Source organism: Lutzomyia longipalpis, chromosome 2, assembly GCF_024334085.1.
Source record: "Lutzomyia longipalpis isolate SR_M1_2022 chromosome 2, ASM2433408v1".
Lineage (NCBI taxonomy): Eukaryota > Metazoa > Arthropoda > Insecta > Diptera > Psychodidae > Lutzomyia > Lutzomyia longipalpis.
The window spans coordinates 15,943,517-15,971,285 of NC_074708.1; the positions used below are offsets into that span (position 1 = coordinate 15,943,517).

Below are 27,769 nucleotides of genomic sequence, written 5' to 3' on the forward strand. Positions count from 1 at the left end.
TTTTTCAACGATTTGCACACCATTCAAGGAGATTCATTGCCATAGACAACGCACCGGGAAGGCAGTACCGCCCCCGAGGAACTTTTAAAGTTCTCTTCTTCTTCCTTTAACTTCTTCTCTTCTAATTTATTTTTCAAAAAGTTTAAAAAATTTCCTTCGAGCCATACTGAAATCCGGAATTTTCTACTAATTCTTTTTTCAGAAGAATCATCTTGGGAATTAATATAAAAGAAAAACTTCTGTTCTTCGTGATTTGCTTGGTCGTATTAGAAGGACAAAATTCAGCGCACGCGATACCATCTTGAAGGTAAGCAAAAACCATGAAATTTGCCACAAAACTTCCACCTTCTCCTCACGAATATTTATATTCATGAAAATTTTAAAAGCAATTTTAAAGTCTTTGCGAGAAAATATCGCCTCATCATGCAAGAAATTTATTGTGAACATTTTATTTTAATTATGGAGCTTTTTCTAACTGACAGACTCACAGAGAAAGGAAACATATTAGACTTTATGAAGCTTTTTTTGTTGATTTGTTTAAATATTAATTTATAGTGTCGAAGATAATTAAAGACGAGCAAAGAAATAAGACTAATTAGTCTCAGGGTCAAGGGGAGTTAATTGTTTTTCTTGCATTTTTTAAAGTTGGTAAAAAAAATATTTAATTACCTATTTAAATAGAGGCGCCGAGTCATAACCCGGCTTCCCCACTGCTTTGATCTATTTGTTATTAAAGCAAATATTTTAGATAATTACCAGGAACTATCATCCTCAATTTTATAGCTAATTTATTAATTAAATAAGAGGAATATTATATTGTCTGGTAATTCCATTATATCAACTCTAGTTATTTATTAGCTAATTTGTGACTATGGGGTGGATTCTGATACAAATCTTTTCTTTTCTTTCCTTACAATTCGTCAGTTATAAGATTTCTGGTATTCTGGAAAAAATCTTAAGATTTTGACAGTTTATCTCTTTCTTTAATCGTCTTTTTAAAGAAAAATTACTTTTCCAGGGTTGTTTAGAGCGAGTTTAGAGTTCGTTCTCACAGTTTTCTGGAACAACTAATTCTTTGTTTTTTTTTTATAAAACAACAACAAATGATTTAAAAACTCAATCTGTCAAAATCTTACAACAAATTTTTAACTTGTTAGAAAAGAAAAGAAAAGATTTTTATCAGAATCTACCACAAATTAAGTTATTCTGGAATTACCAGGCGCCTCCATAGAATTCTTCTACCCTTAAACTAAATCAGAATACAAATTCAGACACTGCCAATTAATATAACTTTTGGATTTTCTTTATAAAACAATCTAATTTAGAGCATCAAAAATTGATAAAAATTTTCAATAATGGGTCCTATTCTGCGACTAAGAAATCCTTGAAATCGTTGAAATTTCAAAAGAAATTTTAAGGATATCTCGGTCGCTGTATATAGGGTCCAATATCAATCAAATTATTAATAAAAAATCATAAATATTCAATTAATTTAGCAAACTATTCAGCGATTAAATGCCCCTTAAAGATTATAATAGAAAAATTACGTGAATGTGGGTTAAGAATTTCAGCATGGCATTGCAAATAATTTCACATCACATAAAAATCTTTTAGAAAAATAAAATCGCTCTTTGCAAATATGCGAAGAAGCCAAATAAAAATCAATTTGCAGTAAAAGTCTTCCCAGTATGAGATTTTGAAGCGTGCGATGTGATGCGAGATAAAAAGAGTCACATTCGGTGGCAACAAAAGTACATGCAAAAGTGAGAGATAAGTGAAAGTTTGAGCACCTTTCTTGTGTGCCTGTCCTGGGTTGGTGCGGGTTATATAGAAAGTGCCGTGCTGGGCACACAAAGTGAGAGGGAAGATCACCCACTTGGTGTGATCACGATTGAAATGTGGCCATGCGCTAATGTGGGAGTGACACAGAATCCAGAGAGGCAAAAATAAAATCTTCCTCACTCCATCCCATTCGCACTTGCTCACGAACTCCCGGGCGTATCTTCAATGCGTCCACATTAATTTGCAGTACCAATTCACATGGCTTATCTAACTCGCAAATTTTTAACTATATACCTAGATCATGAGCGGGGTGGGGAAATGATGGAGCAAATCGCGAAGCGCTGTAAATTTTCTTCAAACGTAATCTTCTGACGCACACTGCCAAAAAAGCTCCAGCGCAAGCGTATCTCTTCTTTTTTTTGTACCCAACCAGATGATTCTTATCGCCTATTGTCTCCATAATGCTTGAAGACTTTGCGATGAAGTCATAAGAGAATGATTAAAGCGCGATGTCTTCTCCCTGGAATTTAAACCATGACGCATTATTTAAAAGAAGAAAAAAAACGGAAATGAACTTTCGGTGAAAAGATCCGACTTGTGTGAGTAATTTTCATGTTCCAAACAGACAAAATTCCAATCAATTATGTGGGTGAGGGAAGCGAACTTCTTTTACCATGTAAATGCCACATGGTCTGCGATCGACGTGATTGATTGAGTGTGCGGAGAAGGCTCTTGAGACATTTTCTCTGTGTAGTAATTTTATCAATTTGCTGCCGCGGGGAGACTTTAACACACAATTTATCCCACAACAAGCCAACATTGTGTTTCTGAGTGTTGATAGCCCACGAGGAGTGGGTCTGATTGATTGAGCCGTGATCGTAAGGGCAAGAAGTTCACGAGAATAGAAACACGAGCTCCTCTTATCAAATACTATCTTACATCTTTGTTTGGGCTGATTAAGGTAGCGGTGCCGGAAGTGATATGAATGTATGCCACGCAACGGTAGGGCTTTTAATCCATTTATTTACTCACAAATGGAAATTTTTCACTTTAACTGTGTTTGGAGTGTTCTTTTAAGAATTTGTTTCATAGATAAGAACTAGATAAATTCCGTTTGAATTTGTAGAAAATTTGTAAAAAATCAAGTCTTGATAAATTCTCAAAATTCTATGGGATCTGTCTAAGTTTATGCATAGTTTGGTGTCTACCTAAAGAAGTCGATATGTCTCACTCTTCCCCCAAACAATTCTAAAAAAAAAATAATAATTTACAAACACAAGTTGTTCATTAAAATAATAGATTTTATTAAAAGAGCTTTTGCATTCTCTGAATCCTTTTCTCAGCTCTTGACTTCCTCTGAGCTCGTCTTGTGGCTCTTTTGATTTTTTCTGAGGCTAAACTCAAACGCTGATTTTGGTTTCGGTTTCTTCTTCTCATCCTCCCTTGATTCTTTCTTCGATTCCTGCCTTGATTCCGCCCGCGATTCCTTCCACGATTTCTACCAGGATTCCTTCCGCGATTTTTTCCGCCATTCCTCAGTCCTCTGCCACTTCCAGCTCCTGTTGCATTACTTGCCTGCACTAAATTCCCATTGTAGTAATCGTAGTAATTCCCGTAGTTCCCATAGTAATTTGGATAGTTGTAGTAGTAATAAGCCGGGTAGTTGGGATAATTGTAGTAATAATAGTTTCCATTATTATTCCCATAATTTGCATAGTAGTAGTAAGCAGGTCTTCTTCTTCTTCGCCTTCTTCGACGGCGCCTTCGACGTCTTCGTCCTCCTCCACTTCCTCCGCCTCTTCTCTTGCAGGCATCCTTGACAATGGTCAGAAAAAATCTCCCCTGAGGTTTCTCATCAGTCTTCGTTAGTCCAGCATTGCTGCTACTCTGCACTTGCTGTGCTCCCACGGAGAAGTCCTCAGAAATTTGTACAAAAATACAAAGAATAAAAATGAGAAGAATTGATGGGAATCTCATGATTCCATCGCAATTGGCAGTGCACTGATCCACCTGCGCGATATGATGAGGCAATTTATTCTGTGTGGGTGCGGATCATAAAAGGGCAATTAGAAGCGCATTAGGACTGTTTTTTCGATCGTATTTGTGATTTATTTGCCCTCAATTGAATCCACATTCTCTCACCTTGTTCACACACCTTGATGACACCACCAGGGGCATTTTTTATTGGGCTTTTCCTGCAACTAATTAAGAAAGTTCTCATAGAATTTTAATAAAAGTTGCAGTAGAATCTTTGTTACTTTCGTGCTATTAAATTATTTTTTATCTATCATTGATGCTTTATGAAACTTTAGTTGAAAAGCTGTGAATTTACGAAGCAATCAATAAATAAATGAAAAAATATAATATTCAGAATTTCCAGTTATAAAAATGTTCAGTTATAAAAATGAATACTTTTGGATAGATCATAAAATTAAAACGTTTCACAAGAAGAATATTTTTTAAATAAAATTATTTTATTGATTTTTTATTGATTAAGTATAAAAGTTCAAAGACGCAAAATATCAAAAATAATTATAAAGACTTTTGCATTAAGAGTGGAACGTTCTGTACATTTCTTTGCTTCATAACGCTTTTCAGCGATTCAAAAGCTAAAACACATGTTTCATCAAAGTCATATGCAAATAATCATAACGGTGTCTCAAATATGCTGCATTTTCAATATTCTCTTCATTTTCTAAAATTAATGCCATTTTTATTAAGAATTTTATTGATTAATGGGAGGGGAAGAATGTTATGAGATTACTGAAAGTTTTTATTTTTTTTAACACGAAAGACCAAAATCAGAGTAAGAAGAATCTCTATTTTACTTCAATATAAAACTATTGACGATGGAGGCGCCTGGTTGCTTCTTTTAGTTAAAAATCAAGAATTTTATTAAACAAATTTATTAATTTCATACGTTTTATTTGTCTTAAAAAGAGATTAATCAAAAAGGATACTTGTTAAAAGGAAAAAAATTAAAATATTAGGTATATTTTTTTCAAAATTTATGACAAAGAATTGAAATTTTCTCTTCTACAATTCCGGAGATTAATTCGTTGAATATTAACGGAAAATCCTCTTTCTCGCGATTTTCATTATGTTTTCTAGATGAACTCCGCACTGTTCCTTATCCAGTCCATCTTAGACTTGGCCTCATTGATTTTATAGTGTTGCAATTGGAGTCAAGATATTCCCAATAAATCAAAGAAAAGTCCTTTTTTATTTTTTGAATTATTTTTTATTCATTTTTAAATTATTTTTTTTCTCAATTCCTTCTTGAGTAACATTTTTGAAGCAAGTCTTACAATCTATAAGAAACGTTTTACTTAATTTTTAATTTACAAGCATGTTTAACAACAACTTTTTTTGAGGTTGAATTATTACAAAAATATTGGCTTTAATTTCCTCTTACTGTAGGCAATTTGCCATTTAAAAATCTTCTTTAACGCTGCAACGTGAAATTTAATCTTAATAATTATAAGCAAATATCTCGAATTATGTTGAAGAAGAAAATTACATTCGCCTCTTAGGACGTACATAATATAAATCTAAGAAAAAAAGTTATCACATTTCAGTTTTTTATTAAACTGAAAAAAAAAGTAAAATATTTAATTATTATAAATTGAAAAGAGACGAAAGTGGGAGAAATATTTGTGTGTGACAACCGCATAGTCAACAAGTAGTCTAATAATTAAAGTATTATCATGATGTCTCAAGTATTTATCTATTTATTACTCGTTTTTTTTTTTAATTTTATTATTAACTTCTTGTCGCAAATAATACGCAGCAATTGCGCTTGAATGTCGCAAGAGAGTGCGAGAAAAAGATGATTTTTGATTCTAATCGAAAACTACAATCTAATCGCAAATTCATTTTGAACTTCCTAAAGGGAGGATTCTCCTCTTTTTATAAGCACATGGTGCGTATAGAAAATATAACGTCGTAATTAGCACTTAGAGTATACATTATATATTTACAATATAAGAGAAAAATAAGAAATTAAAAACAATTAAACTTATACAATTTGAAATGATTTAGTGCGACACTTTCCACACCTTTTTGCTTTTGTGCATTTTTGTGCTTGCAAAAGAAAAATGGTCTCTGCATTGCTGCGACAAAACACGTGAGGTTGTTTATTTCGCAAAGTGGGTGGTTGTTGAAAAACAAATTGTTTGTGCCACAGCAATATCCAGCAACTCAAAGGTGTGGCTCCTTTTTCCATTTTTTTTTCTTAACTTCTTTTTACTTTAACTGCTGCTCAGACAGCCAAGGAAGTCTCGCAGGAATTCCTTGCATTTCGCGCGGAAGCTAAAAGCCACCTCGTGAGCGCGCATCTGAGAGTTGCTGCGCATCTCCCCACTTTAGATGTCCATGTCAAATTGATGCTCATTATCATGCTGGCGGGCTGCTTGATCATTGCTCGCCCGTCGTGGCCCTGATGCGGGTGCCTTCCATGGGCCACTCTTCTGTGTGGGGGAGCCTTTCATGAGGGCCGGTGGGAGATTTTTCGGTGGGGTACGACTCAGGGGTGAGTTCTTGAGGTTCATGAGGAAAGCTCTGTCATAGATGATGCGAGTGCCTGCGTAAAGAGAGAGAGAGAGAAGGAAATTAGTTGATTTTTTTCTTTCACCACTCAGCTATTTTTAGAAGCATTTGAAAATTAGGAAATGTTCACACTTGTTCTATTTTCTCTCCTCTATCGCGTACTCATTCTTATTGCCTTTCCAATGCGATGGGTGAGCAAAGGAGGGAATGAGGAAAAGCTGGGAGGAAGATTTAGGGGGTCAACCGTGTATGCAATATCAAAAAAAAATCTTCGAGACGCTATATTTTTAATCGGAATTTAAGTTTTCATCAAGTGGTGCGAACTGACCACAAATTGGGGTGAATAGGAAAACATAAATTGACTTTTTGGACTTTTTTTTCTAAAAATAAGTAAAGTGTTTCTTTACTGAAAAAAAATTAAGGATATTTTTGAATTTTCGATTTTAAGTGTTTTAAAACAAATAAAATCAAATGAAAATTATTATTGTAATTAAATTTATTCCCTTTTGATTGAATTTTAGTTCTCTTTTTGAACCTGATATAATTTTTCGTATTTCTAGATTTCTAGCTAATTTATTTTGATTTTTGAGTATGGTAAAAATGCATTATTAAAGCCAAAATATAAAATAAAAACTTAAGGTACTTCACGCTTTAGTCTCTTTTAATAGAGCAGTAATAAATTTTACTGAAGATTTACGTTATTTTATTAAATAAAAACAAATTGCTCATTGCATAAAAAAATCTATAAGAATTGCTAGTTAGTTCTTTTGCAGTTAAAAATCACCAAAAATCTATTTTTTAATTAGCTTCACTTTTTTATTTCACGATCCTTGATTGCTCTTTTGATCCTATTCATCCTGTCTTTAAGATTAAAATATAGTTTTAATTTGCAATCGTGCGGTTAATTTTAATCTTTCTTCTAGTCAAAAGAAATATTTTTTTATAGTCTAACTAGATAATATAAAAATTAATTTTAATACTACTTTTTTTTTTTAATAAAATTAAATCAAAATTTAATATGGATTTTCTCTCGCAGAATCTCTAAATACTCTAACAACTGTCTTAAATAATTTTCTATTTCTTTATGATTTTCTTTATTTACAAAATTAGTTTCTTGAATTACCAAAAGACTACATTTTGCAAGTTTTATTTCAAATTTTATTTATTTTGTAGTTAAAAGCTTCTAAAATTTTAATTTACATTTCAAATTCAACATGAGTTTCAACATCTTGCATACAATATAAGTTTAATATTATGCATTTATTTCTATTTTATTACCGCAAAATCTATTTAGAACCAACTATAGTAAATACAGTGCTTCTAATCCCACCTATTTAGCATCAAAAACTCAAACAACATCGTAAACAGTCTATTATTTTCCACCCGTGTATTTATAACGAGGCATTTTGTTATGCCGCATAACGCTTTTATATTTATAGGTGTGTATATAGAACCCCATATAGAATCATACAAATGGTATGATTATTTTCGCATATTTCTACGGGATTGTCAATGTTTTTGTTATTTTTCTCTCCTCGTACAATAACTTTTCTTGATGTTTATTTATTTTTATTTTTTTGCGATCACTTTTTTTTCTTCTTTGGTGTAAACATTATGATATAATTAAGAACCTGTTTACCCCTTTAGTTTATTTTTTAATTCCTGAACTTCATCTTCTCTAGGTCAAGCAGGGCCATACATACATATAAACTCATCAACCGTGAAGAAGCAAGTTTTGTAGAATCTGCCCAAAATCACGTAGTATCTGTGCTTGAATTGATGGTGTGAAAAAATGAACTCTATTTGATCACATACAGGGTGAACTTGTAGGAAGGTAGTCATGTGGAGGAATAAAAAAAATTCCCAATAAGACCGGGTGTAGCAGGTCATGATGGACCTTCTGCTGGGGTCTCAAGTTCAGTGGACTCTGTGGGTGACCGCAAGTTTCATTCCCACCCGATGTAATCCACAGAGTAATCGTGAAAATTCACCCAATGACCTTCCACTTTCGACGCAATTGAGCAATACCATCGCAAGATGGAGATTTTTTTTGCCTTGGCAGCGAAAAATGGTCGCAAAAGAAGCCAGACGAGAGCTCGCGAGACTACACATTAATATTAATGTCACTGTGATCGCCGTTTCTGCCCGCGCGTAGTCTGTATGGGTTTTATATATCTCCGCGGCGCGATTAGATAGGGAGGGAGCACTATGGGTGCCGATGATGTAATATTACCATCTGTCTGTGTCGTATTTGCCTTTTCGACGTGTAGAATAATGTGCTTTTCAACGCGATGGCAAGAAAAAAGGGGGTCAAGTGGAGACGCCGGGTGGTCACCAGGCGTCTCCACTTGACCTTCGAATATTCCTTTTTGCGCAAATTTTCATCCCATTTCCCTCTATAATTTCCACCACATTTGCCGTGGGCTCTTCTGCACCCATTAAGATGGTTAATCTTACGTTGTGTGATCTAATTTTGACAAGAGGGAATTCTCTCTTCTGCCAGTGAGTCTCTAAACAGGCGCGCCGAGACCGATGAACTCGCAAAAGTTTAATAAACACATTCTTTGTGCGCACTAATTTATAAATCTATTTTTTAGCTCATTTGAATAAATTAGTGGAGAGGCGTGCTAAAAGATACTGAGGAGGCTAAATTACCACACCACGGGGCTGAGACGATAAAATTTTTTGACGCGTAATTTTTCGACCATGTGGCTGGTTTTTTTCTATGCAAAATTCAAGCACCACGCGCTCTTTTATCCATTCACAGAATATCTTATTCTTATATATTGCTTTTGCTTTATGTATATATGCTCTCCGGCTGAATGCCGATGGAGGGAAGACTTATCGCAAAAATTCCCGGCGAGCTCAAAAAGTACGACGCAATAGAAAATTTCGTCCCATTTGCGATAAACAAGATTTCTCTGCCACATTCTCACGTTTCTCTTTAGGAGAGTGAGATAAATTTGCGCCAGGTGAATTGTTATGCAAAGGAAAGAATTTAATAAAACTGTGTGGTTGGATTTTCAAGTACACCAAGAACATAATCTTGCTCTCTTTTGCTTCCTGGATTTTTTTTAAAAGAAGAAAATGAAAGAATTTTCCGAATTTTTCGACTTATTTGTTCCTTACCTCCAGGTGTGGTGGAGAAGAGAGTTCCTCCGGGGGTGGATGAGTAAACATCCGGCAATTGTGAAGCATCCGTAACGAGGACACGCTTCGAGGGAATTGTTTGGGCGTGGGAGCACGCTTGACGAGCCACTGGAGATGCAGACATCCTTCCTTTTTCTTCGCAAAAAAAAATATTCTTAAAAGTTCTTTAACACGAAAATCGACTGGCAGTGTGCTTTCAAAAGCTTAATTTCACTTTCTTTAACGTTTTTTCTTCTCTTATCTTTGTACTTTAAAAAATCGAGTGCGACACTCAAGATGAAAATATAGATGGTTATTGCAGTGAGAATGTGAATTTGTTGGGGAACGATATGTTGAGACACTTTCGTGAGGTTCAACAGAAAAACACGCACTAAAATTCTTTGTGGCTCAGGGGAGACTTTTAAAGCTCCACTGAGGAGTGATATGGTGGGACAAGTTGATTGGTATGTGTGACCGTGAGCATTTTGCTCATTCTCTCGTGCTATCGACACATCCATACACTACCCAAAATCAATATTTGAACATGCTGCGGTGATATTTTCACATAAACCGCGCCACGTGTCTGCGCTTTTGCAAATAATTATTGGATGGAATTCCCTTGAAAAATCCTTTTAGAATTTCATAAAAATAAAAAAAAGTTGATGTGTCATTGAAATTCTATCGGAGCATTGTTCTGATTAATTATTATCATTTTTTTTATTAATTAAATATTACATTGAGATTATTGCTTTAAAATCCGTATAAAGGAGTTTATTCATTTTGAGACATCATGAGATTCAGGGGTATATACAAACCAGACACCGAATACATTGAAGGGGTCATAAAACGGTGCAAAAGAGTTATCAAACAGATTTTTCAGCAGAGTCAATCCAGAAAAATCCAGAATTTATATTTTAAAGGTTCTAAAACTACGCCTCTATTAAACTTTTCTTTAACAGAAAAAATCTATTAAAATTATTTCTTAATAAAGGTGTTTAGTCACCTTTTTTTGGAACTAAACCTCATTCGAAGAATAAATTGGGACTCGGTAATTTAAAGTATCTGAAAGGTCAAATAAATCAACAAAATCTTTTTCTACTTTCCACTGATTCCATTGGTTCAAAGTTAACAAAAATTTACTCGAAAATACAAAAAATGACGTCACTATTGTGTATTTTATATCGTAAAATGATTAAAATTTAAAAATAGTTTGACAAAAATCATAGACGAAGCCGCTATCCCAGAAAATTATTCTCAAAAAGAAAAATCTAAAAATCCACGTATAATTTAGATAATTAGTCATATTCTGTGATCAAGAAATCCTTGAAATCGTTGTAATTTTTAGAGGAACGTGGCCCAATTCGGACCTCCAAAGGTCCACGCATAATGAAAAAAAAAATGGTATGAAATAAAAAGCTATATTATTAAATTTGTTATCATTTTAAAGCCCATTTAATGCTCTTTTAATTCCAATCACTTTCTACATTTAAAGTTTTATCAGTTTTAAGTAATAGCGGATTGAAAAAGGTCTTAAGAGGTCCGAATTGAGCAACGTTGTTCCCCTACTGAAATTTTAAGATTTCAATCAAATTTCAAGAGTTTCTTGGTCGCTGAATAGGGCCTATTATTTCAATTTACTTGTTGTCTCTTCTGAGTTGTCCTTTAATTTTTTTGTTCATAGCGCATTGATTCAATTGGTTTATTCATTAAAACATAAAACGTGAATGTTCTGCACTTATTAACCGAATTTGCCAAATTTACTGAATAATGGAATTTTCATGCAAAATGGAAAATTATTTTGGCATTTTTAGAACATATTATGATCATTTCGAGAGAATCAACAAAATTAATAAACTCCTTCATTATGGAAGAAAAATTAGAATTTTCAAGCTTTCTTTAATCATTAATCGTTTACAAAAGTCGTTGAATTTAAATAGAATTCTGCTCAAAAACAAATATTTTCAACTGACAATCTGTGTGACAATTCGAGAATATTTATCCATCTTCATCAGGTATTAAAAGTAATGAGAATTTAATTAAAGAAAATACGGAGAAAAGTGAAGCCCAATATATTGCTTAAAAATGTCCCAATTTTTCCCTTGGGCACTGTTTATTCAGGCACAAATGAGTGAGATTGTGAGAATAGAGTCTACGAATATTTATGATGTATATACTCTCTCACCAGGAGTGGAATTTATTCCTAAAGCCAATCTCTTGCAAACAACTTTTCCATCTTCTCGCCAATTTTCCACCCTCACACAGCCTCTCACATTTAGGAATGTCTCCCAGATGCACTTTGCGGAATTTTCGGCAAAATGCAAATTTCACAAATTTCCGCATTGCGCGAAAATACTTTTGAGTGGCTGTAATAATCACACGAGTGCGTGCCTGTCTTTTCAACTACGACGTATTTTTGTACACTTCTCTGTTGGCTTTCAGTGCGCAGCTTCTTATCATATGCGGCGAGGAATGGCAAGAGATGGCAAATGCGAAAAAAAAATCCTCCTCAAAACAACAAACTCCTCGCACATACAAGTTCATGGGCTTGGTGTATTGAGTAATATTTATGCTTTCAGGAGGCGCACATATGAAATCTACATAATCTCCACGCGAACAACAGCATAAAGTTACGTGTTGACGTTCAATGTTTTTTTTTCACTTCTTTAATCTCTTCTCCCGGCTCTTTTTGAGAATCTACGCGCCGGAAAATTGTTTGCAAATCTCCCATGAAGGGGAATTGCCCATTGAGAATTTTTACTCAAAGGGGAAGGGCTATGTTGTGACGCCTTCGTGGCTTTACTCGCTATGTTTATGCAGAGAGTTTTGGGGGGAATTTAGATAACGAGGAGTGGGAGAGAAAGAAGTTTTACCTTGTTCATATCACATTTTTTTTCTAATTCTTATCACCTGTAGACGATTGCTTTGGAAACTTTTTGAATGTTCTTTGGGTGATTGGGTACGACGGGTACGACGAATATGCTGGAAAACAATATAAGATTAAGAAAAAAAAACTTCTCCATAATTACTTAACATCGATTAGTCATCGATGTGCAAAGAAAAACAGCAGATCAAGGAGGAAAATGCGGTGAGGGTGGTGGGGGGAATTTAATGTTTATTTTTCACTGCTTGTTCTCTATGTACATTTCACAAGAGGAAGAATAAGTGAACAATTTGAGACTCTTTTGTGTTTATCTCACGAACAATTTTTATCCCAAATTCCCCCCAAAAAAAGTCTTAAAAAGTGAATTTTTTATTCAGCTACGGCCGGGCTCGAAAATTGGAAATTGAGTCAATGTTTGGTATCTCGACAAATATTTACAAGTTTAAAAAGTCTGCTGTTTTATTAATTTCTTCCACCATTCTGGCTGAAGGCGAAATTCAAAGGAAAAAAAAGAGCGAAAGAAAAGGAAAGGAATGGAGGGAGCAAAAAAAGGGGGCACAGTAGAATATGATGATAAAATAAATTGAAAGCCCACTGATAACACGTGCTTCATGAACATTCGGGTGCGCGATAGCCAAAGAGTGTATGGCGAAGAAAAATGGGGTCACCGTCGAAAGAGTCTCGAAATACTCAAAAAGAAAAAAAAATTCGAGAGGATTTAGCGATCAAAACTACAAACAATAAATTTATCTCCACTGCCGCGGTTTTATTCACTTTGCCTGCCGCACACGCTCTGGCCAGTTTATAAATTTTCACCGAGGGGCGAAAAACATTATTAGGAACCCGTCCACATGTCCCGCGGGCAACATTATTAAACTTTCTTGCCCACCATCCATGCAATATCGACGAATGCCAAACAACAACACCCAAAATACAAAAAATCAAAGCACATCCCCTCATAAATTTTCCATGAGAGTCAATTTGGTATAAAAGTTGCATGATTTTGGGGAGACGAAAGCTCCCAGTGTGTGAGTGTGCAGAAAATGAAATATTCGACACTGAAATTTGTGCATAATATGAATATATTTTTGCACTAAATCAGCAAAAGAAAAATTTGCATTCTCACCCAAACAACTTATGTTTGATATTTCAATCTCAAAACATTTCGTTTCAATCAATTAAAATTAATTTGGCGAAGCAAACGTGCCTCTCCGCATGCTTCAAATTTTTTCGAGAGAACTCCAACCACTACTTATTACTAATATTTTGGGGATTTATACCTCCGAAAACTTGATAAGTTTTGCCATCAAAACACAACACATTACGTAACATTATCTTTTGATTCAATTTTCAAAGTTCAATAGGAAGTTATTATTTCTTTTGATATCTTGTTTGTTTGTTTTTGCAATGCTTTGCGAAAGAAATTAATATCTGCAGCACCTACTCCATTTTCACATTATCAGGTTGCCTCAAAGAGAAATTATAATGTGCAAGCAAATTTGGAGTTTTCATTGAATAGGGGACGATTGCACAAAGAAGCTCCCTAAAAAAATTGAAAATAATTAGTTGGTATACCACAATCGTGGCATACCAAGTATTGTAATCGTCAGAAAAACCGACCACCTCAGATCGGGCTCAAACTTGGTATGAGCACGTTTTAGACATCCCACATTACGAAAATGATGGTGGAAAAATTTTGTTCCGGCCGGCCTGCCGGCCGGTCGCCCAAACTTTGTCTTATAGCTCGAGAACGGCAAGAGATAGAGACTTCCGGTTTGAAGTTTTCTATAGAAATGTGGGTGTAAAATTTCATTTTTTCGCATTTTTGAAATCCAAAATGGCCGCCGTCCGCCATTTTGAAATACCGTTAACAACTTCCCTTGTAGCTAGAGGTCTGAAATTTTAGTATGTTGTAGAGCTCAGTGAGACGTTTTCATCAACAATTCATACTTGACAATCGGTCGAGCGGTTTAGCAAATATGGCGGCCTAAAGCAAAAAGTGTTTTTTCGCTATAACTCGAGAACGGCTTGACCGATTTTGACCATCTTGGTATCAAATGAAAGGTTTCGATAAGCCCTACAACTGTCTAGAACATTCCAAGTTCCAAAAACATCCGCAAGAGGCGCTAAAAACAAAAACAAAAATTGCCTAACTTTAAGGGGCAATATCTCCGAATCCCCATTAGGCAAATCTTTTAAATTTTGATATGTTGTAGCCTGACTCAATATCTGTCATCAGTCCGAAAATGAAGAAAATCTATGTCGCCGTTTAGAAGATATGGCCATTTGAAAAATTCTTGAATTTGAAAAGTTCTAAGAGCCATATCTCTTGAACGGATTGTCCGATTTTTCTCAATTTGGTATTAAATTAAAGGTTTTGCAAAACTGTACAACTTTTTAGAACATCAGAAACCTCTAGAACAATTCCTTTAATACGAAAAGTGCAAAAAACTGTTTTGGTGGAACAAAAAACCGCCATTTTGTGTTCTGGAGGTGACCTTGAAATGTATCGAAATATATGTCAGATTATAGCTTATTTGAATACCTTTCCAAAACTAGTCAATAAATTTCTGTATGTGCAATAGAACTTGAGATATAACCATTTTTGTCTTTCGAATTCATGAATTTCATAAAAAAAATCACCTTTGCCTACTAAAACTACTTAAAAATTAAATTACAACGCATAGACTGACCCATCCGCGTTGTGGTATACCAACTCTTATAACTGGACGCGTTATGATTGACTTTTTCTGATAAATGGCCTTATTCAGCTACGAAGAAACCCTTGAAATTTTTAAATTTTGTACTGAAATTTCAAGATTTCAAGCGAATTTCAAGGGTTTTTTTGTCACTGAATTAGGCCCAAAAGCAGGACTTTGACTATATTTGTTGGGTATGAAATGTTTTAATCAGAAAATTAGGATTTTGGACAGAAAATTCTGCTTTTGATCAGGAGAATTCTAATTTAGATGAGAAAAATGTTCTAATTCCATGAGAAATATTCCATTTTGTCAGAAAAGTCTGTTTCACTCGGTAAAATTCACTTGTCAGACAAATTTAAGATTCCTTAAGGAAGACTTAATTTTCTTGAGATTCTTAAAGTTTACTTAAGATTCTTTAATTTTTCTTATGAATGTCTTAAGTTTTCTTAAGATTTCTTGAGAAAAAACTTTATATTTAGCAAAAATTTAAGATTCTTCAGTTTTTTAAAGGAAAACTATAGATTTCTGCAATAAATCGAGCAAAATGGATATTTTTGATTACTTTTACGAATTCCCATGCCCGAAAGCGACAAAGAAAAACATCGAAAAATATTCATTTAACCCAATTCAGCTTGACTGAAGAAATCTTAAGTTTTGCTTGAGAAAACTTAAAAATCTTTAATTCTTCTTATGAGATCTTAAGTTATTTCTTAAGGAAACTTAAATAATCCTTTTAAACTTAAGACATAGTCTGACTAGTAAATTTCACTCACTGATCAATTTTTCATTATCCTGATCGAATTGATCCGGAACGTTTTTCTAACCAAGATTAGCATTCTTCTTACCAAAGCGGAATTTCCTGACAAAATCCCAATTTTCTGATCAAAAGATGACTGTAAGTGTGAAGGAAATATGAGAAAAGTAGATTATAATGTCTTTTCTTATGAATTAGTTGGTGTTCCACTTCCTGGCCAACACCAAGTATTGTAATCGTCGGAAAAACCGACCACCTCAGATCGGGCTCAAACTTGGTATGAGCACGTTTTAGACATCCCACATTACGAAAATGGTGGTGGAAAATTTTTGATACGGCCGGCCTGCCGGCCTGCCGGCCTGCCGTCCGGGACTCTAAACTTTGCCTTATATCTCGAGAACGGTAACAGATAGAGACTTCCGGTTTGAAGTTTTCTATAGAAATGTGGGTGTAAAATTTCATTTTTTCGCATTTTCAAAATCCAAGATGGCCGCCGTCCGCCATTTTGAAATACTGTCAACCACTTCCCTTACAGCTAGAGGTCTGAAATTTTAGTATGTTGTAGAGCTCAGTGAGACGTTTTCATCGACTATTCATACTTGAAAATCGGTCAAGCGGTTTAGCAAATATGGCGGCCTAAAGCAAAAAGTGTTTTTTCAATATAACTCGAGAACGGCTTGACCGATTTTGATCATCTTGGTATCAAATGAAAGGTTTCAAGAAGCCCTACAACTGTCTAGAACATTCCAAGTTTCAAAAACATCCGCAAGAGGCGCTAAAATCAAAAACAAAAATTGCCTAACTTTAGGGGGCAATATCTCCGAATCCCCATTAGGCAAATCTTTTAAATTTTGATATGTTGTAGCCTGACTCAATATCTTTCACCAGTCCGAAAATGAAGAAATTCTATGTCGCCGTTTAGAAGATATCGCAGTTTGAAAAATTCTTGAATTTGAAAAGTTCTAAGAGCCATATCTCCTTAACTGCTTGTCCAATTTTGCTCAACTTGGTATCAAATTAAAGGTTTTGCAAAACTCTACAACTTTCTAGAACATCAGAAACCTCTAGAACTATTCCTTCAGGATAAAAAATGCCAAAAACTGTTTTGGTGAAACAAAAATCCGCCATTTTGTGTTCTAGTGGTGACCTTGAAATGTATCGAAACATATGTCAGATTATAGCTTATTTCAATAGCTTTCCATAACTAGTCAAGAAATTTCTGTAGGCCTTATAGAACCAGAGATATAACCATTTTTTTGCATCAAATTACTGAAGTTCACAAAAAAAATCACCTTTGCCTACTAATACTGCTCACAAATAGTATTACAACGCATAAACAAACTTCTATACGTTGTGGGACACCAACTCTTATAACTGGACGCGTTATGATTGACTTTCAATTGAAAACTAAGCTAAAAAAGAAATAATCTTCTTAAAAAAATGCCTGCGAATAATTTTCCGATTTTTAAGGGCATTTCCAATGGTGCGATCTAATTGACCTCTCTGGGAAGTCCCATCATGAGCTAATGCGTATGTTTTTCACAGTTTTTCTTCCCAAAGTCGACAGAAGGGGAAAAATGGGACGAAAAAGTCATAAAATCATCATACTTCCGCTCTCATTGATGGATTTTTAATGAAGTCCTCTGGCCATTTGAATTACTTTTGTGAATTCAATACGCCATCCATCCAGTTTGACTCAAGTGATCGTGCGAGATGCCAGGAAGGCACATCTCCTGGCTAAGTTTCATTGTCGGATTGCTCCTTGTTGGGCATTCTGGCGGACAATTTGGTACTACATCACTCGATACATCTGGAGGTAATACATTTGATCCGAATGCCCCAATTGGGACGTCTGGGTTTGGAAGTACCAACAGTTTTGGTAGCTATGGGACATCGGGAGCTTCCACAGATGTCGGAGGTTTTGGTAGTACGGCGGGTGCATCACCGGGGTTTGGTAGCTACGGTGGCACAGCAAGTGGCTCCCCGGGGTTCGGTAGTACAGCTGGTGCAACGTCGGGCTTTGGTAGTACAGCCAGTGGCTCCCCGGGGTTTGGTAGCTACGGTGGGACATCTGTGGGTGGGTCGGGAACACCGGGGTTCGGCAATTATGGCAGCCCATCAGGCATTGGGGGCATCCCATCACCCGTGGGAGCTGCTCCCACACCACCCCCAGGTTATGTACCGCCTAACTTTAACATAGGAAGCGGTAGCTATGGTAGCTACGGCGGCGTCAGCTCGGGAGGAAGTTACGGCAGCTATGGCGGCAGTACAGGATCGTCAGGGAGCTACGGCAGCTACGGCGGTGGGAGCTCACCTGGAAGCTATGGCGGAACTGGTGGCAGTTATGGGAGTTACGGTGGCAGTACTGGTGGTGGAAGTGATGTCTACAGTGACTACGGCAGTGCAGGTGCTGATTACTACAATGACGGAGGAAGCTATCCACCAACGTGAGTAAAAAAACTAATAAGATTTTTTTCATTTAGAGGAAACTGGGGCTACTTCTGCGGGTGTTGAGGTTGCAAAGTTGTGGGTTCCGTGAAAAAGGATAAACATCTTGTTTCTTGTTTGGATTGCACAGAATTCTGTAAGAAAAGATGTATGGAAGTCCAGGCGGGCTAATAGTCATACAAAAGGTTTAGAAAAAAAGCAGAAAAATCTCAAAATTCCATATTTCCTAATGAGATAGGTCAGTGTTCGGAGAAAAAAGGAAAATAAGCTTCTGAAAGATGATTCTATAGTGCCTTTACTGCCCTACATTATTAACTGACCCAATCTCACCTAAAACTTTAAAAAAATCCATTCCAATCGTCATAAAAATTATCAAAAAAAAACTTCAAAGAATTCACAAAAATTAATTATATTGAAAAAGAAAGCAATTAACTCCACACATTTCCCTATATGTACATGAAATTCTCGTCTTCTGAATAAGAAAAACAAACAGAAGAAGTTGCGTGGAGTAGGGGAACGTGGCCCAATTCGGACCGCCGCCCAATTGCGACCGCCCCTTTTTCTCGTAAATGACGAAATATTATAAAATTAGTTTCACTACATTATGAAGATATTATAGTAAGGTAATGTTAGCGCCTAAAATAATTTAGTTTGGTACACAACAGGATGAATTAAAAATCAAAATTGATTTTCAGCACTTGGCCGACATTTTCTGATTTTAGAAACTAAGTTGATATGAGTTTTTTTCCCACTATTATGTCTCATATTATGCCGCGTTTCTGTAGCTTAGAGGGTCTAATTTATTACTTGATTTACAATTTTTTGAAAGATTTTAGGTATATTAAATAATTAAGTGAAAATGTTATACATGCAGAATGGTCTAATTGCGACCCCCAAAATGTTCCAATTCGGACCGTCTATTTCCACCACTCACCACGGTAAAGCTGTCGCGCGTGCGTGTAGTAGTGTAGAAGTGTCTTTCTCACACAGACCGCGCTGTGTTTTGATTTCGGGAAAATCAATATTTTTTCACGTTTATTGAAAGTTTTTTCGCAGTGAAAATGTTCCTACAGCCAAAGGGGAGTGCAGTTAGTGTAATTTACGCATTCCTCAGAAGAATTTTCGTGGATTTTCTGGGAATTACGTCAGTGAGTGCGCAATTGTCGGTGTGTGTGAAAGTGTGTGTAGTCACCTCAAGGGCGAAATGTCAAAACAAATGTGGGGAAAAATGAAAATAAATTCTTGATTTTCCGGCTTTTCCGGGTAATTCATGATGTTTTTCCTATTTATAGTAGTGATAAAAGTGATCTACTAGTGAAAAACCCACAAATTACGGCAAAAACAGGGGGTCGCAATTGGAACACTCGGGGGGTCGCAATTAGAACACCGTGGTGAAAAAGTGCAATTTTAGCAACTTTTTTTAATTCCATTATTACTCAGAACATGTAAGAGTTAGAAGGTTTGCATCTATAGAACAAAGTTAGCCTATTAAATGACCTTTCCAATGGTACCAAACTTGGAAAGATTTAATTCATTTTAATATGACTTTTTTCAATCCTTCTGAAACAGAATTTAGGGGGTCCGAATTGGGCCACGTTCCCCTATGAGTAAATTTGCCGTAGAATTGCGTGACTGGGGAGTGAAGTTAAGTCTCAAATGCGCGGGATTTGAGGATAAAATGTTTTGATAAAATGCAAATTTCTTGTTTACCGAAGAAAACATCATAAAATTGCGATACGCGCAAATACATTTGCGTCGTCCAAATCATCATTTTTTCCCCTCTTGCACATTTTTAGAGCACTTGGAAGTACTCATAAATTAATCATAAATAATAGGTATAATGAACAAAGTGATAAGGTGCAAGAAAAACGAGGAAATGTTGCTCCAAGTCGTGTGCGGGGATTAATAGGCAAAAATCAGTCAAATCTAAATTAGTCATTTCGCTTTTTTTTGCCTCAGCACAATGCTTTGAACTGAATGAGTCAGGAAAAAGTGTTTTGAATAAATTGATAATAATAAGAATGAAATTAATATAATTTCAGAGCTGTTTTAAGGGAAGAGTGGAGCTGATGAAATAAATAAAAAATTGTTGCATTTTCATACTTTAATTAAATTTAAAAAAAAAATAATGCAGTGCTTAATTTTTACTAGAATAAATTCTAATCATGTCATGATTTCTTATCAACTTTCTTTAGTCACATTGAACTGACTAAAGTCAATTAGATAAGGAAATATTAGAAAGTATGTTGATTAGTTAAAATTAAATCTCACTGTGACATTTTTCTTCATTTTCATGCAAGTTTGTTGCAAAATATAATATTTATTCGATTTATTTCCATTTCTGGTTTTATTAAAATTTAACTGATTCAGCAGTTTGTCTTTTAATGAAATAATCAAAATCTTTGATTAGTCTTTGATATAATTAGTAAATTATTTTCATTAAGTAAAAAACAAAAGATATAGACTAAAAATTACAAAAATATTTCTGAAATATGTATAAAAAAACATATTTGATTCCGCTTCGACCTCTCCTAATTTAAAAGTTAAAACTGATTTTTTATGCGAAATTTAAAATTTTTTGTTCTAAAATGGTGAAAAGTTATAAGATAATTGATAGTTTTCTTTTTACAATTAATGCCAAAAGAATATTTTTTATTTCTACGTTATACTTACCTACTTTTCCTTTTCCTTAAGATCATAAGAAGGTCAATGCCCGAAACAAACTTAATTTTTAATGAAAGAGTCTTATGCAAGATACATAGAGTAAGACCCTAGAATGAGACCAAAATTAGTTTTTTTTTTAATTTCTGTAAGGAATCGTCAAAAATTCAAAATGGGCGTGTTTATTTCTCGGAAAAATTCTAGTAGACATACGAATTTTCCCAACGAAGGTGAAAATGTATAATTTTCTATGTTGATTAATTTTTCAATTTATAGTGTCAAATCAAAGCTATATAAATGCCTAATATTATATATTTAAACCATTTTTTCAAGAGAGAAAGAATGTGGAAAATTATAAAGAATTTCCGAACGCGCAATTTATCTTTCGCCTTCCATTCCCATAATTTGGTTCCATTCTGGGGACTTACTCTATGTATCTTGCATAAAACTCTTTATTCAAAGGAATTTTTTTCTTTAAATGTTTTTTTCCTAAAATAAATACTTTACTTGCACAGAGGCTATCCCGATGGTGACGTAGTACCAATAAGGGGAGGTACCGGAGGTGGTGGTGGTGGTATCATTAGAAGGCCATGGCGCCGTCGACGACGACGACAACGTGGACGCCGCCGCTTTGGCAGACGCCGTAGGATGCGTCGTAGATTCGGTGGACGCCGACGACGTAGATTTCGTGGAAGATCTCGTCGAAGGAATCGCTTCAGGAACCGCCGAGGACGTCTTGGGCGTCTCCTGAGGCGTCGTCGTGCCAGGAGAGTCCCCCGCGAGGCGATAGTCTAACAACCTATCACCCCCTTCTATTCTCCTTAACACCCACTTTAAATTTTCCAGAAAATATATATACAATAAAGAAAACAAAGAGCTTCAAAAGCAAGAATAAAAAAAAGAAAATAATCTACATATTTTTTTCTCACTTTATTTTTCAATATATTTTTAATATATACACAATATTTAAACAAATTACTTCTTTTTTTCTCTCTCTATAATTCCCTTTTTTCATCTTTCTTTTTCTTCTCTTCTTTTACAATATATAAGAAAAAAATTACTGTGAATGAGGTTTGTATGTTGACGATATTTTTCTTTTATTTCGCGCTTTAATTAAATTAATATATAGTACCTATTTTTTTCTTCTTCTTTTATTTTATATGAAAATATTCTTTACTGATTTGGTTTTCTTTCTGTCCACTTTTACCCCCCTCACTTCCTTCTCACGTGCTAATATCGCGTTTTATTGGCGGCGGATGAAATTATAACAACAAAAAAAGGAAAAAAATCTCTTTCTACAATTTCAAAGGAAAAAAAAACTTAAAGGGAAGTTTAACAAAAAAATATACATAACTTATGGATTTTCCGGTGGATTAAACGACTGCGCTCTTTTGTTTTTTTCTTTAAGTACTCTTCTCTACTTTCTTTTTTTTCGTCCTATTTTGTTGCTTTTCAGAAGCAAAGAAAGAAAATAGGAAAATGAAAAATAAATGAAATATCTTTCGGAAGAAATCGGATGAAGTTTTTATTTTTTGCTTTAAAAATTTTCTTTGAATGCGGCAGTGAATTTTATTTTATTATCTTCCTTAAACAGTGATTTGGTTTTTTTTTAGAAAAATGTTTTTTTTTTAATTTCTTTGTATTGAGTCTCGAAGAGTAGATTGTTTTCTACTGACTATTTTTTTTTAATAATATATATAGTTTTCTTTACGTTAAACTCTTTGTCGTCTGCAAAAAAGTTGTCTCTGAATGAAAATATAGATATTTTTCTGTTTTTCTTTTCTTTAAATCTTAAATTGGTTTTTTTTAATATATAATGTATTTCGTGAAATATTACTGTTTTGTATTCTTTTTTTTTCTCTCTTGTAAGAATAATCTCTGTGATTTCATGCACAATAATTTAATATTATTTTTTGTGTTTTTTGTGTATATATAGAAATATTTCTCTTAGTTTTTTTTTCTATGGGAAAAAAAGTTTTATTAACTTCGTGTTTTTCCTTCTTTTCACTATATTTCAATAGATTTTACTTTCAATGCTATTTTTCTCACTTTTTTTTATTACGTTTTGGTTTTACTTTATTACTTCTATTTCACGTTTTTCTCGCCCCTCTACATTTTGTGTTTTATTTTTTCACTGCTTTTTAGAGTTTTTTTTTCATCTTTTTTTTTATCAATAAACCTGTAATGCACTTGAATTATGTACTATTTATTTTATTTTGTTTTCTTGCAAGTTTTTATTCCGTTTTCACTTTTACATTTCTGCTCAATGATGATTTACTTTTATTACTTTTTGAGGTGAGCTGTTTTATTATTATTTCTTCTTTTTTTTAATTTTTTAACATTTTCATTATTTGTAATTTTTTTCTGCCTTGCTTTCCAATTTTCTTGTCTTTTTTGTTTATTAAATAAATCACATTTTGCAAAGAAAATGGAAATTATGAAGAATGTAAGAAATGTGATTTGTGTGTCAAAAGAATTTTGAAAAAATAATTTAAAAGAAGTTTTTTTTCTTTTTACCAATAAGAGTAGGAAAAAAGAGAGAAATGATCAGTTAGTTTGCTCTGTGTTTCATCATCTAATATAGAAAGGTACTTTTCTAACAATTACAAATATATATTTCATTAAGATTTCGATAAATTTAGTTTAAAATTCAATTTATAAATTCTAATTCCATTTTGTTTTCTTTATTTTTTTGTTTGTTTAATACAATGGTAAGTGGTTTTGTTTTTTTGTCACACATAACAACATTCATCCACAGAAAGAGACAGAGAAGTTTTTTTTTATAACATATGCTCAATATTTCTTTTTACTTTGTTAATATTCCTCAAAGATTCTTTTAATTATTTCGATCAAAAACAAAAGAATTAAGGAAAAATATTACAAGACGCTTGCAGAAGGTTTTTAAGCCAAAAGATTATTTTTCTTATCATTTTAGAACCATTTTCTTTAAGAAATTTTTTGTTTTGATATATTTTTTTAAAATATTGTTATATAAGTCAAAGAAAATTAATTCAAATCGAACTAATTTATTTTATAAAGTTTCTTTGTCTTTTTTAAGCGATTTTCATACATTTTGTATTATTCATTAAAAAAAACTATCAGAAACAAGCCTAATACAAGAAACATACGCGCTAATGTTTCATCTTAAAGTATGTGAAGCTTTATTACATTGAAAATAATCCCTTCGAGGGATTTGTCGTTTAGTTTTGACAAAGTAGTCTTGAAACATTTTCGCAAAGCAATGTTTCAAAAATGCCTTACAAAAAAACTCAGCGAAGAAATATCAGCACGAATGTTTCATGCATATTAGAAAGTCAAAACAAAATAATGACGTCATTATTTGTATTTTAGGGCAAATTTTTGTGAAAACAATAATTTTCTTTTTTTTTTTTTATTTTGGCGCTACGTCCCATATAGGAACAGGGCCGGCCGCCCTATATGATGTTGTTGTTCTCCTTGCGGAGAAGTAGTGGGCGGCCTTGCTAGATACTACCACGTGTGGGCCATTTTACGGATAGGAGTGTATCAATCTCCTGATCCAACCAAATTGGATTGGATTGGATTTTCTTTGGTGATTTCTTAATCTTGATTATGCGTATCCCAATTTCTTCTTCAAAAAATTAAAGGTTTTTTTTTATATAGGAACGGATAAACTCCTTTGGACAAAATGTACAAAATTTCATAGAATCAAAACGAAAATTATCAACGTTGTTCTCAGAAGACATTTTCTCATTTCAAACGACCTTTTTAGCCGCTTCTAAACAAATTTATCGCATTTTTATCTTCGAAAAATAATTAAATTAATTTCAATTTTCTTTAAAGGATTAAATTTTTATTTAATATTTTCCAAAAGAAATGACTTTAAAACGACAAATAAACCTTTCAGCGAAAAACTTCCTGCTTGCAGCATGAATTTATAAAAAAAATCATCCTTCAACAAGTCCTTTCGACGTTATCATTAACAGTTTCTTTTGCATTAATATTAATGAGCTTTTTTCGGCTTTGTTGTATCAAAATTTTAAAGATAAAAATGAAAAACGGATAGTCAACAAAACTTTATCGTATACAGAGTTGATTTGTTGTATATGTATAAATATTTAGCAGGTAGGGTTCATTTTGTTTTCTTTTTTTTTAAGATTAAGGAAAAGAGAGAAATGGGTAAAAAATTGTTATGTGTACACATTTTTCTTCTCTACAAAAGTATCTTTTTTTTTGTCAGTGAGACAGTGTTTTAGTGCACTCAAAAATTGACAACAAAGAAAGTAACAACGTTTTTCTTCACTATAAGTTTTTCTTCTCATGTTTTTTTTTGTAGTATATTTCTTAGCGTGTTCTCACTTCCTTTTAAGGAGGAAGAATATTGATTAAAATGAGAGACTTTGTCTCAAGTCTCATAAATGTATTTTTTTTTTCAATATCGGGCACAGACAGTCTTTTCCATTTTTTTTTCTACCTCAATAAATTTCCACATGTCTATAGAATTAATAATTTTTCTTAGAGATTATTTTCACCATTAAATCTCTTTTTTCACTCATCTAATATGCTAAAAATATTTGAAGTGAGTTTATATATAATTTTTAAATATTTTTTTGTTATTATTTTAAAAAGGGGGCCTTCCACCTTCTTTGTTTTTTTCCTCTAAAATTGTAGCAATAGAAAGATTTTTCTTTTTGTGAGTCACTGATTTACATTTTTTTTTACTTCTCTCCCGTCGTCTATGAAAAAATTCAATTGCGAAACCGTTTTTGCAAAATTTTTCCCACAAGTGTTAGTTATTAGAAAAAAAAACAAGAATTTTTAAATATTTTTTTTTTGTAAAATTTTCCCACGCTCGTGAAAATTATTTAAAAAAAAATTAACGATCAGCACTACGTCGTGTCACTGCCCGAAATTATTTTGTTTTACGTTCTATGTACAGAAGACATTTTTGACAGTAGTAGATTTTCTTTTGTTAGAAATGCAATGATTTCAAAAATTTAGTAAATTTCCTTTTTCATTGTTTTTTTTTAGTGTAATGTGTATGAGTTTTTTTTTTAATTTACTGTACTTTTTTTTAAACTTCGTTTGCATTTTTTTTTAAACTTTCATTTCTAAATATTACAATAGTAGCAATATATAGTTATTTTTTTCCTCTTAAATATACTTTTTTTCTTCATTTAAATCAGTGTTGTATTATTTTTTGTACACAACTGTATCGTGTTTCGCGCTTTGTTGTTTTTTTGTCCATTCAATAATCTTTTAGTAAACAAAAAAAGAAAGATTTTTCTTTTATATAAAAAAATGATTTGGAGATGTGGTAAACTAAGGTTTCAGTAATTATATTTTTCTCTCTCTCTTTCTCACTTTTTTTTAAGTCATTAACATATTTTTTTACTCTCACATTATTAATGAATTTTTAAACACTATTTTTTTACTTATATACTTCATCGTAACAAATTATATTAAATGTTTCAATAATTTTTTTTGTGGGATTTTACTGCATGTTTTTTTTTTCATTTTATCATTTAAAATTGTTTTTTTTATGTTTATCAATTACTTTCGTAAATTAATAGTAAATCACAAATATCACAAATAATTATATATTATTTTTTCTTTTTACCTCTTTCACTATTTACAGCTTTTTCTTTTTTTCAACTCACTTTTTTTAATTATTTTTTTTTTCTTTTAATGTTTCAATTAAAAAAGTTATATATTCACTATGTTACTTTTCACTTTTCACAATTTTTCTTTTATCATTTTTCATTTAAAAGATACACTGTTTTTTTTATTTTAGTTGTTTTGTTTTTTTATTAATCCTAAAATTAACTTATTTGTTTTGTTTTGCGGTATCAGAAAAATATTTTTTTTTATTTTTTCTTTTAAGTCAGTATTGTATCTTTTTTTCTTATTTCTTCCCAAACCCATCGTTCCCTTCATTTTTTCGTGATTTTTTTTTGAGTTTTTGTTTATTGTTTCCGTAAGAAAAAAAAAACCATCATTATTGGCGAAAATATTTCGTTTCATTTTGGAAAAAAACATCCCCATTTTCACAGAATATTTCTCAATTTTCTATTCTAGAAAAAAATATCAAGAAACATTTCATGTTGAGAAAAAGAGGAGTTTTTTTTTCCAGAAAATACCGAAATATCTCGCATTTACCCTCAACATCTTTACCTTTTCTTACCTTCATGTGAATTTTGAACTAAAATAGAGGTATTTTATTCATGTTTCTTTTTTTTCTAGGTATCCTATCTCAATCTTTTACGTCCTTCAACGCCTCTAACACTTTCTCCTTTTGCCACTCACACGTCCATCCGCCTGGATCAGTTTTTTTTTTATAATCATATTGTATTTAAATATATAATAATATATACTTTTTTCATTTTTTTTTTGTTTTTTAGTAAGGTCAACAATTTAAATTTTTGTTTAAAATATATTTACATCTCCTGAAAATATCTTGCTCAACATTCTTTTTTCCCGTTTCAATTTTTTATTTATTTTCTTTTACCAATAATTCAACATCACATTTTTTTTAATATTTCACCTCTCCTTAATTCCTTTCTCATAATTCACATTTCATTTTTGTTTTGTTTTAGAAAATGTTTTGTGTGTGTAGTTCAATCTACTTACAACTTAACATCCCCACCTACGGCACTTGCGCTTCCTCCATCAAAATATCGCATTCTTAATCCTTCTTGGTCTCTTTGTGTATCCACTCTTTATCACTAATGCCATGTTTTCAATCTGACAGGAGTTTCTGGAGCAATAGGCATGAATTTTTAGGGTCACCGGGTGACGCTCCCTCCGAAGAAATCTGCAATGAAATTCCAATCAAATAATCTCATTGAAACATTCCCAAAAACTCTTTCAATTCATTTTTCTTTT

The 27,769-nt window shown here is 33.1% G+C and overlaps 3 protein-coding genes across 17 annotated transcripts in view; 1 reads left to right on the forward strand and 2 right to left on the reverse strand.

Annotated features, from left to right (window-relative positions):
* The first annotated feature begins 186 nt into the window (after positions 1 to 186).
* Positions 187 to 21,818, forward strand: LOC129790906 (keratin, type I cytoskeletal 9-like). The gene is made up of 3 exons (XM_055828744.1): positions 187 to 307; positions 17,342 to 18,243; positions 21,421 to 21,818. The coding sequence occupies exons 2-3, from the start codon at positions 17,510 to 17,512 to the stop codon at positions 21,698 to 21,700; spliced, it is 1,014 nt and encodes a 337-aa protein (XP_055684719.1). The 5' UTR covers positions 187 to 307; positions 17,342 to 17,509; the 3' UTR covers positions 21,701 to 21,818.
* Positions 5,001 to 13,129, reverse strand: LOC129790952 (eukaryotic translation initiation factor 4E-binding protein). The gene is made up of 2 exons (XM_055828810.1): positions 9,460 to 13,129; positions 5,001 to 6,364 (listed from the first exon to the last, which is right to left on the reverse strand). The coding sequence occupies exons 1-2, from the start codon at positions 9,602 to 9,604 to the stop codon at positions 6,147 to 6,149; spliced, it is 363 nt and encodes a 120-aa protein (XP_055684785.1). The 5' UTR covers positions 9,605 to 13,129; the 3' UTR covers positions 5,001 to 6,146.
* LOC129790817 (nuclear receptor coactivator 2) overlaps positions 21,812 to 27,769 on the reverse strand; it is an 81,018-nt gene continuing 75,060 nt past the window's right edge. For all 15 annotated transcript variants that reach the window (XM_055828567.1, XM_055828561.1, XM_055828568.1 and 12 more), the window contains one exon: positions 21,812 to 27,698. In XM_055828567.1, coding sequence (XP_055684542.1) covers positions 27,670 to 27,698 — 29 coding nt within the window. In that variant the 3' untranslated portion in view covers positions 21,812 to 27,669. The remainder of the gene's footprint in view (positions 27,699 to 27,769) is intronic.

Bases quoted from the DNA above. Each gene is read 5' to 3' on its own strand.
- LOC129790906 (XM_055828744.1), top strand. From the start codon at position 17,510: ATGCCAGGAAGGCACATCTCCTGGCTAAGTTTCATTGTCGGATTGCTC. The intron at 18,244-21,420 runs GTGAGTAAAAAA...TTACTTGCACAG, and splicing joins GGAGGAAGCTATCCACCAAC to AGGCTATCCCGATGGTGACG.
- LOC129790952 (XM_055828810.1), bottom strand. From the start codon at position 9,604: ATGTCTGCATCTCCAGTGGCTCGTCAAGCGTGCTCCCACGCCCAAACA. The intron at 6,365-9,459 runs GTAAGGAACAAA...CTCTTTACGCAG, and splicing joins CTTCTCCACCACACCTGGAG to GCACTCGCATCATCTATGAC.